Consider the following 20,447-nt stretch of genomic DNA (forward strand, 5'->3'; position numbering starts at 1 on the left):
AGTTCCCTTCCAGGCTGGGACTAATCCTTATTTCATTTGTAAGGTGTGTTGTGGTATATAAGGCTGCTGCTTATAGGAAAATCAGCATTTTCTAACTTCTCAGCTAACACTGATAGCTGGACCAGATAAACACATCTCCCTGACTGCCTTGACTTCAGAGTAAGTTTTGTTCCCATAGAACTCCGTAGAAATGCTCCCAGCCTAGTGAAATAGCCATCTGGTTTGCAGAAGGTTCAACCAACCTGGATACTTGGGGAGAGCCTAAAACTCCATTGTTACGTTAGACTTTGGGGTCAGAGTCACCTTGAACTGATCTTCTGAAGGTGAGCTTGTTGTAGGAATAGGAATAGATTCAAATCAACCCATTTTGGATCTCCTTCCTCCCCAGATATGTCTGTTTAAGAGAACTCTTTTCTTGGGCCTCCCCGGTGGCGCAGCGGTTGAGCGCTGGGTTGCGAAGCTGCCCGCGGCCTCTGCGGCGCCGGTTCGATCCCCGGCTGCTCCCAGGCCACTGGAGGAGGGTCCCACATGGCGCGCAGACCTCTCCTGCCGCCCGCTGCTCCCCTCAGCAGTGTACTTCGGTCCTTCTGTCTGCTCTGCTCCCCGCTCTGGCTCTGGTGAATTCTCTCACCCTCCCGCGCTTCTGACTGTACCCAGTGCATGTATAAACAAAACAAAAACAAACAAACCAGCAAACAAATAAAGCATGCCTCTATTAAAAAAAAAAAAAAAAAAAGAACTCTTTTCTTGACCATTAGAGTACTAGGGTTTTTTGAGACCTCAGCCCAAACCCAAAGACTCATTCTTTCTTTGGGGTATAGTTAGTTCCTAGTCGCAAGTTAATGTGTAGTGTCTAGCCAGCAGCATTGCTAGACAATGAACATGGGGCAGGGGTGGCGTTGTGGGTACATTCCCTGAGTGACTATTTTTCATATGGAGCTTCTGATTGCTAATCTTAGAATTTGTTGACCTAGAGTGAACTCTACTGATTAATTCAAGGCAAGAGTAGCTGCCAAATAAGTCAGTTCTCAGTGAAGAATTTAAGACTAAGAAAACTGAGATTGTTCACTTGGCAAACATTTATCTCTCTTGTAGGTCAGGTGTTAGGAATATAGTCCTAGACCTTTTTGGCAGTCAAGGAATTGTCTTTTCTGTATAATATGTCCTTTCCCACCTCCTACCCCTTATGTTGCGAAATACAGTAACTTGAAGTAATTGAGCCTTTGGTAAACATAGGTTATAATAATCTGACAGTGAGGGGATCTGCAAATGTTGCCCAAACTTGTTAACATTCTGTATTAGCTCTGGCGCCATCCTGGCAGTGTTTCATAAAGTTCCCCCCCCTGGAAAATAACTAGTTTCATTGGAAGAACTACCCTTTTATGACTAGAAGTTGGGGCTAGGAAAGACCAAAGACCTAGATCTACTTTTGAGTGGATAGACTAGGGGGCAGCAATGTGCGGTTTTTTGACTGGTAACTTGTTTTTATAAATAAAGTTTTGTTGGAACATCGGCATGCCCTTTTTTTTTTATGTATTTGTGTGCTCTCTGACTGCTTTTGCACTTTGATGGCAGAGCTGAGTAGTTGTGTGTGACAAAAACTACATGGCACACAGACTAAAATATTTTGTTTGACCCTTAATAGTTTGCCACAAGTAAAGCTGCAATAGTATCATGATTGCTAATCTTTGTGCAGAATGTTTGCTCTTGGTTGTTTAAGGAAAATGTAATAGGATTGTTGAAAAAGAGTCTTTCTGCCTAATATTGCTAATCCGTGTCCTTCTGTGTTTCAGGATCTTTCTGGTTCAATAGATGATCTCCCCATGGGGACAGAAGGAGCTCTGAGCCCTGGAGTGAGCACATCAGGGATTTCAAGCAGCCAAGGAGAGCAGAGTAATCCAGCTCAGTCTCCTTTCTCTCCTCATACCTCCCCGCACCTACCTGGCATCCGAGGCCCCTCCCCGTCCCCTGTTGGCTCTCCTGCCAGTGTTGCGCAGTCTCGCTCAGGACCACTCTCGCCTGCTGCAGTGCCAGGTACTCTTGAGAGTTGGGCTTTGGGGAGAGGGAATGGGAACTGTCCCCCAACAGTAGCAGGAAGCCTCACTTTCCATATGTCTGTAAGTTTCCCTTCAGCGTTTAAAGAAGGATAGGAGCCCTTTGGCTGAATCTCTCTATGTATGTGATACTGGGGGATGCCTGGCCTTCCCAGGAGCCATTTCCAGCTCTGAATTGACCTCTAGAGTTTCCAGGCTTAGCCAATGATTGGCGTACTTCTTTCTGTGTCTGGAGCAGGTAACCAGATGCCACCTCGGCCACCCAGTGGCCAGTCGGACAGCATCATGCATCCTTCCATGAACCAATCGAGCATTGCCCAAGATCGAGGTAAGAACCTGGGCTTTGAGGAGGGGTAGAGGGCTAAGACAGACACTTGATTATCCTGTGTAAATAACTTTTGGAAAACTATATAGCCATGAAATTTAAGATAATAATCCCAGCAACAAATTGTGAAGATAGATTTGGCCATGTTGGTAGCTCCAGAATTGTATTCCCCTGTAGCCATTCTTTGTTCCTTAGTGTTTGTATTTGATATATTTCTCCCTCCTTCACCCCCCTGCATTGTCCCTACCTAGGTCGTCATTAGTCTCCATCCTTTAAATGATGCACTGCTTTTTTTGTTGTTTCTGTCATTGCTATTTTTCTTTTGAAAACTCCATTTAGTGCAAACAGTTGGCATGCCCTGGTTAGTGTGGATGTCATGGTGGGGGAGGAGTAGGTGCTTACAAGGACATGTTTGTATAGCAAATAAAATAGAGACTTTATGCAAATTACTGCTAAAGAAATGGTAGCTGGTAAACTCCTAGGAATAAGGGAGAGCATTCATTTCCATTGTACCTGGGTCATGACTGTATGGACACTATCCACAAATAGGTTACATCCAGAGGAACCCCCAGATGCCCCAGTACAGCTCCCCTCAGCCCGGCTCGGCCTTATCTCCACGTCAGCCTTCCGGAGGACAAATGCACACCGGCATGGGCTCCTACCAGCAGAACTCCATGGGGAGTTACGGTCCCCAGGGGAGTCAGTACGGCCCACAAGGTGAGTATACGCCCTAGTTAGAAGTGCATAGAGGTTAGACAAGAACAGTTCCTTGTCTGATACAAAGCTGTCTGGGTTATAACAGTAGGACTATCTTTCACCTGAAACCCACGAAGGCCAGCCCCTAATGTAGGACAGAGTTGTCATCATTGGGAAGACTTAGAATACCCCTAGCCTCTGTTTCACCTATAAAATGGGAATAAGACTGAGCAGAGACATTTAATAGGCAGAATCAGACCTAAAGGGATCTAAAGCTGAACGTCTTGTACAGAATGCAAGATAGAAGGCAAGATGAGTATTTAGAAAGAAAAGAATCTGGCAGTTGAAGGGCCTGGAAAGCAATAAAACCAGCCTGCAGTTGGCCTTGCTCTGTGCTGTGCTGTCTTAAAGATGAGGGAGCAACTGAGGCCTGCCTTTATATGCTCTTATCCTCCCTTTTATTTCTCTTTATTTTCTTTTTTTAATGGGGTAAAGACTACCTTTGATTTGGTCTTTTTCCGAACCAAATATTGAATGATTTCTGTTTATTTTCTTTGGAGTTTTACTGTTGAGCAAATATTGGTGAGTTGCTAGTGAATCACTAACCATATCTCTGCATCTTCTCTCCTTCCCTTCCCAGGAGGCTACCCTAGGCAGCCAAATTATAATGCCTTGCCCAACGCTAACTACCCCAGTGCAGGCATGGCTGGAAGCATGAACCCTATGGGTGCTGGCGGTCAGATGCATGGGCAGCCTGGCATCCCACCTTACGGCACACTCCCTCCAGGGAGAATGAGTCATGCCTCCATGGGCAACCGGCCTTATGGCCCTAACATGGCCAATATGCCACCTCAGGTTGGGTCAGGGATGTGTCCCCCACCAGGGGGCATGAACCGGAAAACTCAAGAAACTGCTGTCGCCATGCATGTTGCTGCCAACTCCATCCAAAACAGGTAAAGCCTGGGAAATTAAGAGGGTGTCAGTGTAAGCAAATACATGTAATTTTGGTAAATGTACATTTTATTCAGTGTTTTTTTGTTTTGTTTGTTAGAAAAAGTAGGTGTCCTTATAGTGTTAAACACATGACTTGAGTTAAAAATTTCTCCTACTCTGTGTGATCCTGTGTTTTTGACTCTGGTGCTAACGTGCAGAAGGCTCACACTATTTTTCAAGTGTCTGCTGTTCAAGGACCCCTTTGATACCTACAGTTCTTAAAGTGATTCTTGTCTTATTGGGATGTTGATGAACCAAAGCAGTATTAGAGTGATTGATTGTAAAGAAGTAGATTTGATGGTACTTCAGAATGATGGAAAAACAATTTATGGTAGGTCCATCAAGAAAATATGCAGAGGGCCTCCCTGGTGGTGCAGGGGTTAAAGTCTCAGCTCTATCAAGCTGTCAGCCACTGCAGCACGAGTTTGACCCCGAGCCAGGGAGCTGACCCACATGGCACAGCAGACCTCTCCTGTCTCACCCGCTGCTCCCCTCAGCAGTGTATTTCAGTAGATCCGCCTGTTCTGCTCCCCACTCTGTCTATGGTGAATCCTCTCAGCCCCACACCTCTGGCCTAGACCCCAGTTTTTATATGCACAAATAAAGAAGTCTTTTTTTAAAAAAAAGAAAGGAAAGAAAATATGTTGTGTCCCTTCCAGGTGGTATGTTGTAAGGGCTTCAGTTTAGTTGGTGTTTCGCATGGCAGAGAGTGATAAAATTGAGTATTGAATTTATTATGCTTTTCACCACAACTTGACTTTGGAAATGACTTAGAGGGAGGCAATACTTAAGACATTATTGGGTTTCAAGCTTTGAGGAGTGTATCATTTCTAAGTGATCTATGGTATCCTGTTTGGAGCTTGAATCCTTCTAGGATTTTTTTGTGGCGAGTAGAAGAAAAGATCATGGTCACGTCATGCACGGTTGTGATTTGCGGGGCCTTGTCCTTGTAGGCCTAACTAGATGATCTTGGTTGAGAGTCTTAACTTAGTTCAAGTCCAAATCTGAAAGCTCGGTGTCTCTAATTCTTGTCTCTCATTTTCCATCTTCTCCCTCAGGCCACCAGGCTACCCCAATATGAATCAAGGGGGCATGATGGGCACTGGACCTCCCTATGGACAAGGGATTAATAGTATGGCTGGCATGATCAACCCTCAGGGACCACCATATCCCATGGGCGGAACCATGGCCAACAATTCAGCAGGTAAGTCCTCTAGTCATTGCTCACTCCAGGGATTTTTTCCAGTGATCTTCATGTCTCAGATCTATTGGACTTGAGAAATTTTTTTTCTCTTTTATAGGGATGGCAGCCAGCCCAGAGATGATGGGTCTCGGGGACGTTAAGTTAACTCCAGCTACCAAAATGAACAACAAGGCAGATGGGACACCCAAGACAGAATCCAAATCCAAGGTAATAATTTTTATCCTCACTCTTCTCAATTTTCTCTCTATCCCATTGTTTCCGATGATAGGAAGGGAAAAGAAAAACAGTGACTAAACTCCAGCCCTTTGTGGCACCCACTAGATCATCTCAGAAAAAGCTGCTATTGCCGCTCCTTATCATGAAGGGTCCCAGAATAAGAGCTCATTGAATTAGATTTGTGTTGGTGTAAGCAGACCTCATGTAAATAGCATGATGATAAAACTGGCTGCTATGGAGGAAATGCCAGACCCATAGTCTAGAATCCTCCATACTGACCTCTGTGGAACTGCCCCCATCCGTGCATTGATAGATGTGCCATGGGGGCCACTGGTTGCTCTTCTCTTCCTGAACCTTACTCAGAGCAGCAGGAGTGGTTGTTGCCCTGGGTTCTCTAAAGGAGGAGACAAGTCAGGTGGGGTGTGAGTCCTGGACTTCCTTGTAGCTTGGTCATCAGTGTGCTGCCTATAGACTGTGTCACAGTCTGACAACCTGCTCAGCATTTGAGTCACTGGAAACATTTCTACCCTTGGTTGTGCCTCATTTTCCCCATTTTATAAAGTAGGGGAAATAAAAAAAATCACTGCTGCAACCTCCTATGGACCTTCACCTCTGACCCCCAGGTGGGAAACCTTTTCCTTCTTGAGAAGAAGAAAAGTTTCTTTTTATTTTAGTCCATCCCATTATCTCAAGGTCACATTTTTAGTTTCTTGGATTCTCTGAAATAGTCTCTCAAAGTGTATCCAGGATCTAATGACCACCTCAAATTAAGAAGCTTTACTACTGGGCCTCCCCTGGTGGTGCAGCGGTTGAGCGCTGGCCTGCGAAGCTGCCTGCAGCCTCTGCAGCGCCGGTTTGATCCCCAGCTGCCAGTGAGGGTCCCATATGGTGCATCAGACCTTTCCTGCCATGCCCACTGCTCCCCTCAGCAGTGTATTGCATCAGTCTGCCTGTTCTGTTCCCCGCTCTGGTGATTTCTCTCACCCTCCTGTGCTTCTGACTGTACCCAGTGCTTGTATAAATAAATAAATGAATCTTTACACTTGATCTTAGCCAAAAGGCCGAGAAGCGATAAATAAATGAATCTTTAAAAATAAGCTTTACTACTGCGCTTATTGAGGGGCATGTAAGACCTTTGGTATAGGCTCTGATTCCAGTCAGTTCCCATAAATCTTGACCTGCCCCTTTCAGAAATCCAGTTCTTCTACTACAACCAATGAGAAGATCACCAAGCTATACGAGCTGGGTGGTGAGCCTGAGAGGAAGATGTGGGTGGACCGTTACCTGGCCTTCACGGAGGAGAAGGCCATGGGCATGACAAATCTGCCTGCTGTGGGTAGGAAACCTCTGGACCTCTATCGCCTCTATGTGTCTGTGAAGGAGATTGGTGGCTTGACTCAGGTGAGTGCCTGGCACTTGGCTTCTCCTGTGGTTTCAACAAGTTTCTCTCTGAATACGTGATTGAGTCTCCTGACACCATGCAGTATGCAGGGTCGTTACCCTCTCCTGCTCTCTGTGTCACGTACTTGACAGGTCAGGGAGCATGGGGCTTTCAGAAGATAAGGCAAAGCCAGGAGGCTGAGACTTCCCTGGGTAGAATGAAATACTTGCTTTAAGTTTACCGTATAGCTGCAGTCCCACAAGGGTGCGTAAATTGGGGGGAGTCTGTGAGCGTTCTAATTCCTCGAGAGTCGTCTTGGTATAGTAGACAGAGACACAGAGTATTGGGAGGTGTCTTGGCCATTTACAACATACTGAACTTCACCAAAGTGATGTCTCATAACTCTCAGCCCTGATTTTCTTGCTTGTAAGGTAGGGGCAGTGTATTCCCTGCTAGACTGCGCAAAGCTAGAAATAATGAAGTTTTTAGCAGAATTTCTGCCACATAAATTGGTTGGCAAGATGGTACCAGGGCAGTCAGAGTAGTTGCTGACCCTTTCATTGCAGGAAGCATGCCAGTGAAGATAGGATTTTAGGAGCTATTTATCAGAACTAGTTTGTGAAGGCTGAAGTAGGTAGGAAATTGTTTACTCTGTATGGGAGACTTCAGTGAAAGCTGAAAAGCTCTGAGCCTAATGGCACCCTGATCCTTGTCCCTGCCCTACTCAGCTCTGGTTTACACTCAGCCTCGGAGGCAAGTAGGTGAGGCAGCACACTGGGCCTGCAGACTGTCCTCCTGTGTTTCTTCTATGTTCATGAGACCAGGAGACGGCTGCTGGGCCCGAGTTTGTGGTTGAGCTGGGGGGGGGGGGGGGGGAGGCGTGTCTGGAAGGGGATATATTCCAAAGCTTCTAAATCAGAAGAGGAAAACAGCTGTCACCAGCAGAAAAGAAAGTGATTGGAATAAAGCCAACCAAGAGTCAGTTATGAATTCCTTCTCCCTTCAGGCTTTGCTCCCCTCCCCCACAAAGGAAAACAAAACAAAACAAGACACGTGTACCCTGCCACATAACTGGCGTGGGAAGCAAAGCCACTGAAGGCTTCTGAGGTGACCGTGGGCTTATTTCTGCCGTTCGCCATGGTATTGAGTTCTCATAGCTAGGCCTCTCCTTCATTTAGGGAAAAGGGAAAATGGGCTAGGTTTGGCATACTTTCTAATTGGATGGGCTCCTGGATTCCCTGAACCAGTGAATGAAGTGCAGGATAAAGTGGGTGAAGGATAGACTAAAGTACAGAGGGGGACCTTCCTGGTGGCGCAAGGGGTTAAGCACCCCACTATGAAGCAATCGCAGCTGGCCAGAGAGCAACCCACATGGCAAAGCAGACCTCGCCTGTCTCGCCCGCTGCTTCCCTCAGTGTATTTCAGTCAGTCTGCCTGTTCTGTTCCCCACTCTGTCTCTGGTGAGTCCTCTCACCCCCTCCACCCCCATCTCTGGCCTGTACCCCAGCTCTTGTATGCATAAATAAATAAATCTTAAAAAAAAAAAAAAAGGAATAAAGTACAGAGGGAATCCTAAGACCTGGGCCTGTGTCATCCACTTTTCAGAAGGATTCAGACCTTTTGATGCTCTGGTGTAATTGAACTCTAATGACAGTGTGAGTTCTTGGGCCTCCCTGGTGGCTCAGGGGTTAAAGTCTCCATGCTTATCAAGCTATTGCCAGCCACCGCAGCATGAGTTCGATCCCTGGCCAGGGAGCTGACCCATATGGTGCAGCAGACCTCTCCTGTCTCGCCTGCTGCTCCCCTCAGCAGTGGATTTCAGTAGATCCTCCTGTTATGCTCCCCACCCTGTCTCTGGTGAATCTTCTCACCCTCCTCCCCTGCAGGGTTCTCTTTTGGGGGTACTGAGAACTGATTCTACAGTAGATGTATACCTGGTAACATCATAGGGTGTGGGGGAAGGAAAACCCGGTGAAAGATGCACCCCAACTCTTCTGGTTGGTTGTACAGGTCAACAAGAACAAAAAGTGGCGGGAACTTGCAACCAACCTCAATGTGGGCACCTCAAGTAGTGCTGCCAGCTCCTTGAAAAAGCAGTATATCCAGTGTCTCTATGCCTTTGAGTGCAAGATAGAACGGGGAGAAGACCCTCCCCCAGACATCTTTGCAGCTGCCGATTCCAAGAAGTCACAGCCCAAGATCCAGCCTCCCTCTCCTGGTAAGGATCTGGTGAGCGGCCCCACCAAGGCTGCTTACCTTTTAAGGGTCACCTCACCTTTATAGTCTAGGCTCCTTACTCAGCAGTGCCAGCCACCAGGGATGTGTTCTCTGCTCTACCCTGCCACATGGCTGAACAGGTTGGCAGACTGAAGAGTGGGCAGTGGCGACTCCCTTGGGAGGTAGTCTGCAGCAGCCCTTAAGTTTTAATTTTCATTGTGCACCTGGCATCTTGCCAAATGTTTGTAAACTAGTGAGTGGGAGGGACACCAGAGGAGTAGGGAAATCTGACAAATAGCAGTGAGGCAGGGCCATCTGGGAGCTTTGGCCCACTGATGTCAGCTCCTTAGAATGCTGCTCAGACTAGAGCCCTACATTCCCCAGGGAGCTGAGATGTTAATGAATGGGAAGGGAGGGGGTTGGAGAGGCTATGAATGGAACTCTGCTGGGAGTGCTTCTGCCCACCCTCCTTTCTGAGCGGAGACCGGGGCCTGGGCAAGCATGGGGAGGGAAGAAGGCCAGGGCTCCTAGAAGGTGGGTGTAAACACATGTGCCCTGGGGTTGACCTCTGAGGATGTAATGAGTGCCTGAGATGACTCATCAGCTGGAAAGGCCTAGGCAGTGGGATATCTGCTGCTAGAGATGGTAACTATTGGAAACATTAATTACTGGTAGTTCTGTGCTTATCAGCTTAGAGGAACAATCAGAGCTGAGCGGTGATACTGCTTAGATGCTTGAGAACAGGCTCTGTTAGACTCCTAAATTGCACTGCAGGTTTGAGTTGATAGAACTTTCCTACCCAGGATTCCAGGGGCTCTGACTTGGAGGTTAGACAGGGCCCTTGGGAAAATTAGAAGTCATCAGGGATACAGAAACTCAAGGAATCACTAGGATGGTGATGGCATCACCACATCACTTCTGTTCTCCAAATGAGAAACAGTAGCAGAGAACCATAGACCCCTCAGATTCCCCCTCTTTATTACTTGGCCTTGCAAACCCCCAGCTGACAAGGTAGTTTGGGCTAAAGAACCCTAGCTTTAGCCTTATTAAGATCTTTTCCAAAGAGATCCCAGGGCATTTGTGTGTTTCCGTGGGACTTCACTTTCCTGCTCACCCCATATCTCTATCCACAGCGGGATCAGGGTCTATGCAGGGGCCACAGACACCTCAGTCAACCAGCAGTTCCATGGCAGAAGGAGGAGACCTGAAGCCACCAACTCCAGCATCCACACCACACAGTCAGATACCCCCCTTGCCGGGCATGAGGTAAGGCCAGGAGCAGAGGTGGTACTTCAGGGGAGCCAGAGCAGAAGTGCATGAGCTGAGGATTCCCTCCCTGCTCTGCCTGCCTAGCCAGTGGCTCCTATTTTCCCTGAGTTATAAAAGGAATAACTGTTATTGGCCTAATTTGAGATTTGATTGGCTTTCCTCACTCGAGCAGGAGCAATTCAGTTGGGATTCAGGATGCCTTTCCTGATGGAAGTGACCCCACATTCCAGAAGCGGAATTCCATGACTCCAAACCCTGGGTACCAGCCCAGTATGAATACCTCTGACATGATGGGGCGCATGTCCTATGAGCCAAATAAGGATCCTTATGGCAGCATGAGGAAAGGTAACCAGTCGGTGTTGGCTTTGTGCCCTTGAGGTCAGGGCCAGGAATTGGGGGCGTGGGGGTAGCTTAAGACTACTTCAGGATGCTTGTTGAGCCATCCTGTGATACAGGCATTTCTGGACTTCACCCCTCTGTCCTCACCGCCACCCCTCTATCCCTACCTCTCTTGTCTCACTCTCCCCAGTCTTAACCTTGTCGCCCATAACAAGTATGTGTCTTTGTTGGTTGCAGCCTGTCTAGAGCTCAGTTTTGAACCTGTCAGAAGAACAGTTGAATTGACCCAAAGTTCTGAAGAGGGCCTGGGCTTTTGGGCTGGCAAGGGATAGATGCTAGGCCTGCTGACCTGCCAGCTTGCTCACTGCCATTCTTTCTGCACTCAGCTCCAGGGAGTGATCCCTTCATGTCCTCAGGGCAGGGCCCCAACGGCGGGATGGGGGACCCCTACAGCCGAGCTGCAGGCCCTGGGCTGGGAAATGTGGCGATGGGACCTCGACAGCACTATCCCTATGGAGGTCCTTATGACAGAGTGAGGTAAGCATGACCCCACTCCTCTCCACCTCAGCACCCCACTGCTATAATCGATTCAACCTAGTTCTCCAAATTTGTTTAGGACGGAGCCTGGAATAGGCCCTGAGGGAAACATGGGCACTGGAGCCCCACAGCCGAATCTCATGCCTTCCAACCCAGACTCTGGGATGTATTCTCCTAGCCGCTACCCCCCGCAGCAGCAGCAGCAGCAGCAGCAGCAGCAACGGTGAGTGTTGCTGAACCCATTGCCGCCATGACTTAGACTCTGCTGTTTCCCACCCTGATCCTGTTTCTCTCCCTCCTACAGACATGATTCCTATGGCAATCAGTTTTCCACTCAAGGCACCCCTTCCGGCAGCCCCTTCCCCAGCCAGCAGACCACAATGTATCAGCAGCAGCAGCAGCAGCAGGTGAGGAGGAGATGCGGTGGCCTGCCACATGGGTTCCCCTTGGAAAAGGCAGCTAGAAAACAAAGTTGAAAAGATCTGAGGAAGCTCATTTGAGATCCTCTGGCATTCTTTTCACCCAAACAGCCGGTTTTGCCTAAAGAGCCAAGCCCTCAGTCTCTTCTCTGTTTGAGTCCAGTCCAGGCCAATTTCTAGTTTTCCAGAAGAACTAGAAATACACCTTATTTTGATTTTTTTGAACTTTTCTACATTTTTCTACTTAGAGCAAGGGAGAGCCAGATGGGAATAGAAAATGGTTGTTGCTTTGAAAACAAACTTCAAAAGTTACTTTGTAGTGGTAATTCCTTTGTTCCCTTGGAGTCTGTGTCCTCTCTTCTAGAGGGGCAGGAATAAGCCATCGAATTTTGGTGTAGCTGTGGGTCTGGAGTCCCAGAGTGCAAAGTATTAACTTACCCTCTGCTTCTCCCTGTCTTAGAATTACAAGCGGCCGATGGATGGCACATATGGTCCTCCTGCCAAGAGGCATGAAGGGGAGATGTACAGCGTGCCATATAGCACAGGGCAGGGGCAGCCCCAGCAGCAGCAGCTGCCCCCAGCCCAGCCCCAACCCTCCAGCCAGCAACAAGCTGCCCAGCCTTCCCCTCAGCAAGATGTGTACAACCAGTATGGCAACGCCTATCCTGCTGCTGCCGCTGCCGCTACTGAGCGCCGACCAGCAGGCGGCCCCCAGAACCAGTTTCCATTCCAGTTTGGCCGAGACCGTGTCTCTGCACCCCCTGGCTCTAATGCCCAGCAGAATATGCCACCACAAATGATGGGCGGCCCCATACAGGCATCAGCTGAGGTTGCTCAACAAGGCACCATGTGGCAGGGGCGTAATGACATGACCTACAATTATGCCAATAGGCAGAGCACAGGCTCTGCCCCCCAGGGCCCTGCCTATCATGGCGTGAACCGAACAGATGAAATGCTGCACACGGATCAGAGGGCCAACCATGAAGGCCCATGGCCTTCCCATGGCACGCGCCAGCCTCCATATGGTCCTTCTGCCCCTGTGCCCCCCATGACAAGGCCCCCTCCATCCAACTACCAACCCCAGCCAAGCATGCAGAATCACATTCCTCAGGTATCGAGCCCCGCTCCCCTGCCCCGGCCAATGGAGAACCGCACCTCTCCTAGCAAGTCTCCATTCCTGCATTCTGGGATGAAGATGCAGAAGGCAGGCCCTCCAGTACCTGCCTCACATATTGCACCTGCACCCGTGCAACCCCCCATGATTAGACGGGACATCACCTTCCCACCTGGCTCTGTTGAAGCCACACAACCTGTGTTGAAGCAGAGGAGGCGGCTCACAATGAAAGACATTGGTAAGGAGACCGCCCTGATTGGGTTGTTTAATCTCCTCCTTTCCACCTGTTCCATAGTTCTCTCTCCATCCCAGTATTCTGGATGAGGTTCAATCTGGCCCATTGTTGACTGAAATAGATAGGGCCAATGACATTGGGTAAGGAAGAAATCAGCTGATCTCAGGCTTCATTTGAAGGAATCACTATGCAGTGATTCACTGAGAGATCCTAGGAGCCCAAGGGACAGGTGTGTGTCATCTGCCAGCTAGGAACTGCCTCCTCCTGTGTGTGATCTTCAGGGTGGCCTAATGGGCCAGGCTGGGGGCGTGGGGAATCTCCAGCCAACTGGAGCTGGTGGATGGAAACATAGAGGTTTATTTCAGGAACCCCAGAGGCATGGCGGGTAATGATGTCCCTCAAGTCTGGGCTGCTGGCAGAGAGCACGTGGGCACTAGACACCATTAACATTCTGCTATATGATGACAACAGCATCATGACCTTCAACCTCAGTCAGGTAAGTATAGGTAGGTTCCTGGGGAAGATTGGAAAGGGAAAGGGGAGCAGGGGGGTGAAGATCTTGAAGTCGACCTTACTGAGTAACACAGGGAATTAAGCCAACCCCTGCCAACACAGTCTCCTCTCTCACTCACGCTGTGGCTCTCTGCTCTTCCATGCCAGTACTTTGTACTCACCTTAGACCCAGAATACTAAGAACAGTAATTGTTTGAGGTGTCAGGATTGACTTTGAAGGGAATTGGAGAAAAACTTTCTTATATTGGTGAGAAATGCAGATTCTGTTGATGTCAGTGTGGGTACCATATATTCTAGACTGCCAAGAACCTATGGTCATTATCAGTGAGTAGAGCAGTTCTTTATTTTTCCCTTTCTTCATGTACTCTGAAAGAAGGAAGCAGGCTCTGTTGCACCCATTTTCCTAAGGGACAGAATTGGAAGTGTAAAGATTTGTGAGAATGGGCCTCACTAGTGGTGCAAGGGGTTAAGTCTCAGCACTGCGAAGCTATCTGCAGCCACTGAAGCACGAATTTGATCCCCAGCCAGGGAGGTGACCCACGTGGCGCAGTAGACCCTCTCCTGTTTTGCCCGCTGCTCCCTTTGGCAGTGTATTTTAGTCTGTCTGTTCTGTTCCCCACTCTGTCTCTGGTGAATCCTCTCACTCCCTGCATTCTGACTTACACCCCAGCTCTTATATGAATAAATAAATAAATCTTTTAAAAAGGGGGGGGGCTCCCCGGTGGCGCAGCGGTTGAGCGCTGGGTTGCGAAGCTGCCTGTAGCCTCTGCAGTGCCGGTTCGATCCCCAGCTGCCAGGTGAGGGTCCTTCATGGCATGCAGATCTCTCCTGCCGCCCGCTGCTCCCCTCAGCAGTGTACTTCGGTCCTTCTGCCTGCTCTGCTCCCCGCTCTGGCTCTGGTGAATTCTCTCACCCTCCCGTGCTTCTGACTGTACCCAGTGCTTGTATACATAAATAAATAAATAAATCTTTTAAAAATAAAATTAAAAAATTTAAAAAAAATTTGGGCGGAGTGGTGTGGTGGTGGTAGTGCTTCAGTGATCTTCCTGCAGAGAGGTACTATAGACCCTCTCCACTAGACGTGCCCATGAAGCTTTCCCAGTAACTGGGAAAGACTCTGCTATACCATCCTGCTCTCTTTTGATCATCCTTCTACCTGCCAGCCTGTCTATCAGGGAACTGACTAGAGGGCATTATTATTAACACTCACCATTCTATGTCCTCACTTTGTGCCAGGTCCTTAATGTTTTCCTTCATATCATCCTCATAACAGTCTTCTGAGGCAGGTGTGGTCATTTGGAGATAACGTAAATAGGTTCAGAGTCTTATCCTTGTCCAGGTTCACAGCTGCCTTTCTGGCCCCTAAGGTTGTCTTTGTGTCCATTGTGTAATACTGCCTCCTCTGAGAAAGAAAAGGAACAAATAATGATTGAATAATTCCCATTTGCCAGATATTTTACACAATCCGTTTAAACCATAGAACAACCCTCTGAAGTTGAGGAATTTCCATTGTTCCCAGTGGAAAGATGGGAAAATAATAGCTTAGAAAAAAATTTTTTTCCAAAGATGTATTTATTTATGCATACAAGAGCTGGGGTACAGGCCAGAGATGCGGGGGGTGAGTGGACTCACCAGAGACAGAATGGGGAACAGAACAGGCAGACTGACTGAAATACACTGCTGAGGGGAGCAGTGGGCAAGTCAGGAGAGGTCTGCTGCACCATGTGGGTTTCTCCCTAGCTGGCCGGGGATCAAACTCATGCTACAGAGGCTGTGGGTTGCTTCATAGTGCGGTGCTTAACCCCTTGCGCCACCAGGGACGCCCCAGCTTAGAAAAATTTTTTTTTAATACTTTTTTTTTTTTTAAGATTTTTTTATTTATTTATACAAGCACTGGGTACAGTCAGAAGCATGAGAGGGTGAGAGAGAATACGCCAGAGCAGGGAGCAGAGCAGGCAGAAGGACCGAAGTACACCGCTGAGGGGAGCAGCGGGTGGTAGGAAAGGTCTGCGCACCATGTGGGACCCTCCTCCAGTGGCCGGGGAGCAGCCCGGGAATCGAACCAGCGCTGCAGAGGCTGCAGGCACCAGCTTAGAAAATTTAAGTCCTATATGCAGCTAGTGCCCAGAAAAGCCAAAATTCAAACCTTGGGAGTACAGAATTAGCCCAGAATTTTCTTTAGGAAATACAGAATTTCCTTTTCATTCCTATAAGCCCTTTTGTCTTCCATTCTACTAAACTGGTCAGCCAAAGAGTAATCTAATTGGAAATGACTTTTCTCCTAGAAGTAAATGGCCTGTACAGAGTCCAGGCTGCAGTTTGGGTCTGCTTAGCACCAGCTTGGACCAGTGTATGGAGAACTGAAGCTTTGTCCCAGTGTTTGTGTTCCAGGCTGTCCAGGTTCAGCCTCCTGGAATGTTGGGGAGCTTAATAAGCACATGAACATCTGTCCATCCTGCAGTCCCTCTCTCAGCGCATGCTGGGAAATGCCATCTCACCTTAACTAAACTTGGGCTCTACTTGGATGTACACAGTGTCCCAAGAGGAACAGTGTCAACCGCCAATGTGTAGGAAACTGGGCCCCGTGCAGAAAAGCAGAAATTGGTTAGGAAAGAGATGGTAGCCCTGGTAGGTAAGCTGCAGAGATATTCATTCAGCATTTCCATCCTGGGCTTATGTGAAGGTAGGTTCGGCAGAAGGAAGAATTTTTGTGCTTGGCATAGGTGTGATTAAGCTTGCTCTGTGGAGAGCCTTTGGGAAAGGAGAGACTGCCTCTTCCAGTTGTACAGATGTAGCGTGACCTAGAAGGGGAGAGGGGGAATAGGAAGAAGACCTTGGGATGTCTCTCAAGTCAAGGATTCTCTTCTTAGCCCTCTTTATTCCTTTAATTTATTTCTTATTCTTTCTTTCTTAGCTCCCAGGGTTGCTAGAGCTCCTTGTGGAATATTTCCGACGTTGCCTGATTGAGATCTTTGGCATTTTAAAGGAGTATGAGGTGGGTGACCCAGGTCAGAGAACACTACTGGACCCTGGGAGATTCAGCAAGGCATCTAGTCCAGCCCCCACTGAGGGGGAGGAGGAGGAAGACCTTCTAGGGACTAAACTAGAAGAGGAGGAAGAAGAAGTAGTTGAAAATGATGAGGAGATGGCCTTTTCGGGCAAGGACAAGGCAACGCCAGAGAATAGTGAGGAGAAATTGATTAGTAAGTTTGACAAGCTTCCAGTCAAGATCGTGCAGAAGAACGACCCGTTTGTGGTGGACTGCTCAGATAAGCTTGGGCGCGTGCAGGAGTTTGACAGCGGCCTGCTGCACTGGCGGATTGGTGGGGGGGACACCACTGAGCATATCCAGACCCACTTTGAGAGCAAGACAGAGCTGCTGCCTACCCGGCCTCATGTGCCCTGCCCACCAGTCACCCGGAAACATGTCACAACAGCAGAGGGTACACCAGGGACAACAGAGCAGGAGGGCCCCCCACCTGATGGCCCTCCAGAAAAACGGATCACAGCCACTATGGATGACATGTTGTCCACCCGGTCTAGCACGTTGGCTGAGGAGGGAACTAAGAGTGCAGAAGCCACCAAGGAGAGCAGCAAGTTTCCATTCGGCATCAGCCCGGCACAGAGCCACCGGAACATCAAGATCTTAGAGGACGAACCCCACAGTAAAGATGAGACACCACTGTGTACCCTTCTGGATTGGCAGGATTCCCTTGCCAAGCGCTGCGTCTGTGTCTCCAATACCATCCGAAGCCTGTCGTTTGTACCAGGCAACGACTTTGAGATGTCCAAACACCCGGGGCTGCTGCTGATCCTGGGCAAGCTGATCCTGCTGCACCACAAGCACCCAGAGCGGAAGCAGGCGCCACTAACTTACGAGAAGGAGGAGGAGCAGGACCAAGGGGTGAGCTGCAACAAGGTGGAGTGGTGGTGGGACTGCTTGGAGATGCTCCGGGAAAACACCTTGGTCACGCTCGCCAACATCTCGGGGCAGTTGGACCTCTCCCCGTACCCCGAGAGCATCTGCCTCCCTGTCCTGGACGGACTCCTCCACTGGGCGGTCTGCCCTTCAGCTGAAGCCCAGGACCCCTTCTCCACCCTGGGCCCCAATGCTGTCCTCTCCCCCCAGAGACTGGTCTTGGAAACCCTCAGCAAACTCAGCATCCAGGACAACAATGTGGACCTGATCCTGGCCACGCCCCCCTTCAGCCGCCTGGAGAAGTTGTATAGCACCATGGTGCGCTTCCTCAGTGACCGAAAGAACCCGGTATGCCGGGAGATGGCCGTGGTACTGCTGGCCAACTTGGCGCAGGGCGACAGCCTGGCAGCCCGGGCCATCGCAGTGCAGAAGGGCAGCATCGGCAACCTCTTGGGCTTCCTGGAGGACAGCCTCGCTGCCACGCAGTTCCAGCAGAGCCAGGCCAGCCTGCTCCACATGCAGAACCCGCCCTTTGAGCCAACTAGCGTGGACATGATGCGGCGGGCTGCCCGTGCGCTGCTGGCCCTGGCCAAAGTGGACGAGAACCACTCGGAGTTCACGCTGTACGAGTCGCGGCTGTTGGACATCTCGGTATCGCCCTTGATGAACTCGTTGGTTTCACAAGTCATTTGTGATGTACTATTTTTGATTGGCCAGTCATGACAGCCGTGGGACACCTCCCTCCCTGTGTGTGTGTGCGTGTGTGGAGAACTTAGAAACTGACTGTTGCCCTTTATTTATGCAAAACCACCTCAGAATCCAGTTTACCCTGTGCTGTCCAGCTTCTCCCTTGGGAAAAAGTCTCCCCTTTTCTCCCTCCTCCTCCCCTCCCCACCTCCCTCCCCTCTTCTCTTCCTTGCCCACCTTACTCCCCTCAGGACCCCACCCTATTTGAAAAGACAAAGCTCTGCCTACATAGAAGACTTTTTTTATTTTAACCAAAGTTACTGTTGTTTACAGTGAGTTTGGGGAAAAAAATAAAATAAAAATGGCTTTCCCAGTCCTTGCATCAACGGGATGCCACATTTCATAACTGTTTTTAATGGTTAAAAAAAAGGAAAAAAATCCAAAAAAAACCTCTGAAGGACAAAAAAGGTGACTGCTGAACTGTGCGTGGTTCATTGTTGTACATTCACAATCTTGCAGGAGCCAAGACGTTCGCAGTTGTGAACAGACCCTGTTCGCTGGCGAGGCCTGTGCAGTAGCGTGTAGACCCTTTCATGTACTGTACTGTACACCTGATACTGTAAACATACTGTAATAATGTCTCACATGGAAACAGAAAACGCTGGGTCAGCAGCAAGCTGTAGTTTTTAAAAATGTTTTTAGTTAAACGTTGAGGAGAAAAAAAAAAGGCTTTTCCCCCAAAGTATCATGTGTGAACCTACAACACCCTGACCTCTTTCTCTCCTCCTTGATTGTATGGATAACCCCAAGATCACCTCTTAGAACTGGTTTTAACCTTTAGCTGCAGCGGCCGCGCTGCCACGTGTGTATATATATGACGTTGTACATTGCACATACCCTCGGAGCCCCACAGTTTGGTCCCCCCCTCCCCGCTACCCCTTTATAGTATGACGAGTTAACAAGTTGGTGACCTGCACAAGCGAGACACAGCTATTTAATCTCTTGCCAGACGTCGCCCCTCTTGGTGCGATGCTGTACAGGTCTCTGTAAAAAGTCCTTGCTGTCTCAGCAGCCAATCAACTTATAGTTTATTTTTTTTTCCTGGGTTTTTGTTTCGTTTTGTTTCTTTCTAATCGAGGTGTGAAGAAGTTCTAGGTTCAGTTGAAGTTCCTGATGAAGAAACACAATTGAGATTTTTTCAGTGATAAAATCTGCATATTTGTATTTCAAACAATGTAGCTAAAACTTGATGTAAATTCCTCCTTTTTTCCTTTTTTGGCTTAATGAATATCATTTATTCAGTATGAAATCTTTATACTATATGTTCCACGTGTTAAGAATAAATGTACATTAAATCTTGGTAAGACGTTTGTGAGGCCTTTGATTGTTTTCAAGCTCTTTCACAGCTTGTCCCTCTGGGGGGTGGAGGGAGGGAGGACCCTGGGCCTGTTCTTGCATGTGTTCTTTGCTGTGCTCCCTCCCCTGAATGGTGTCATCCGGACCGTATTCCCCTTCACTGCCAAGTGTAAGTCTGAATTTAAGAAAGCTCTGAGATTATTTCACCTGCAGAAGGAGGTGCTAGGCATGAAAAGTGTGTTAGCCTCAAAATAAAGTGGGTTTAAATAGCCAAAGAAGGGCCTCCCTGGTGGCACAGCGATTGAGCGCAGTGCTGTGAAGCTGTCTGCAGCCTCTGCAGCGCTGGTTCAGTTCGCCTCCGGCCAGGGAGATCCCCACATGGCGCAGCAGACCTCTCTTGCCTCGCCCACTGCTCCCCTCAGCAGTGTCTTCGCTCCTTCTGCCTGTTCTGCTTCCTGCTCTGGCTCTGGTGAATTCTCTCACCCTCCTGCGCTTCTGACCTGTACCCCAGTTCTTGTATAAAATAAATCTTAAAAATAGCCAAAGAAATGGGGCCTACTCTGGTGGCGCAGCGGTTGAGTGCTGGGCTGCGAAGCTGCCCGCAGCCTCTGCAGCGCTGGTTTGATCCCCGGCCGCTGGCGAGGGTCCCACATGGCGCACAGACCTCTCCTGCAGCTCCCGCTGCTCCCCTCAGCAGCGTATTTCAGTCCATCTGCCTCTTCTGTTCCCCATTCTGGCTTTAGTGAATCCTCTCACCCTCCCGCGCTTCTGACTCTTCCCAGTGCTTGTATAAATAACTAAATAAATCTTTAAAAAAAAAAAAAAAGACTCTTCCCAGTGCTTGTATAAATAACTAAATAAATCTTTAAAAAAAAAAAAAAAGCCAAAGAAATGGATGAGACTAGAAAAATAAAACTTAGGAACCAACTGGGAAAGAGAGCATGTTTTTCCTAGAAATTTTAAAAAATAAAAC

The 20,447-nt window shown here is 48.7% G+C and overlaps 1 protein-coding gene across 3 annotated transcripts in view; it reads left to right on the top strand.

Moving 5' to 3' along the window:
* ARID1A (AT-rich interaction domain 1A) overlaps nt 1-18,154 on the top strand; it is a gene marked incomplete at its 3' end in the record, with an annotated part of 43,832 nt that extends 25,678 nt beyond the window's left edge. The window contains exons 4-19 of one of the 3 annotated variants that reach the window (XM_084241674.1): nt 1,794-2,034; nt 2,293-2,382; nt 2,929-3,096; nt 3,716-4,028; nt 5,127-5,272; nt 5,370-5,479; nt 6,680-6,889; nt 8,880-9,087; nt 10,220-10,352; nt 10,525-10,700; nt 11,081-11,231; nt 11,311-11,454; nt 11,536-11,638; nt 12,111-13,002; nt 13,365-13,495; nt 16,427-18,154. In XM_084241674.1, coding sequence (XP_084097800.1) covers nt 1,794-2,034; nt 2,293-2,382; nt 2,929-3,096; nt 3,716-4,028; nt 5,127-5,272; nt 5,370-5,479; nt 6,680-6,889; nt 8,880-9,087; nt 10,220-10,352; nt 10,525-10,700; nt 11,081-11,231; nt 11,311-11,454; nt 11,536-11,638; nt 12,111-13,002; nt 13,365-13,495; nt 16,427-18,154 — 4,944 coding nt within the window. The remainder of the gene's footprint in view (nt 1-1,793; nt 2,035-2,292; nt 2,383-2,928; nt 3,097-3,715; nt 4,029-5,126; nt 5,273-5,369; nt 5,480-6,679; nt 6,890-8,879; nt 9,088-10,219; nt 10,353-10,524; nt 10,701-11,080; nt 11,232-11,310; nt 11,455-11,535; nt 11,639-12,110; nt 13,003-13,364; nt 13,496-16,426) is intronic. The other 2 variants (XM_084241676.1, XM_084241675.1) reach the window with 2 other exon arrangements.
* Nucleotides 18,155-20,447: the final 2,293 nt, after the last annotated feature.

This window comes from Talpa europaea, assembly GCF_964194135.1.
Source record: "Talpa europaea genome assembly, chromosome: 9".
In the NCBI taxonomy this organism is placed as follows: domain Eukaryota; kingdom Metazoa; phylum Chordata; class Mammalia; order Eulipotyphla; family Talpidae; genus Talpa; species Talpa europaea.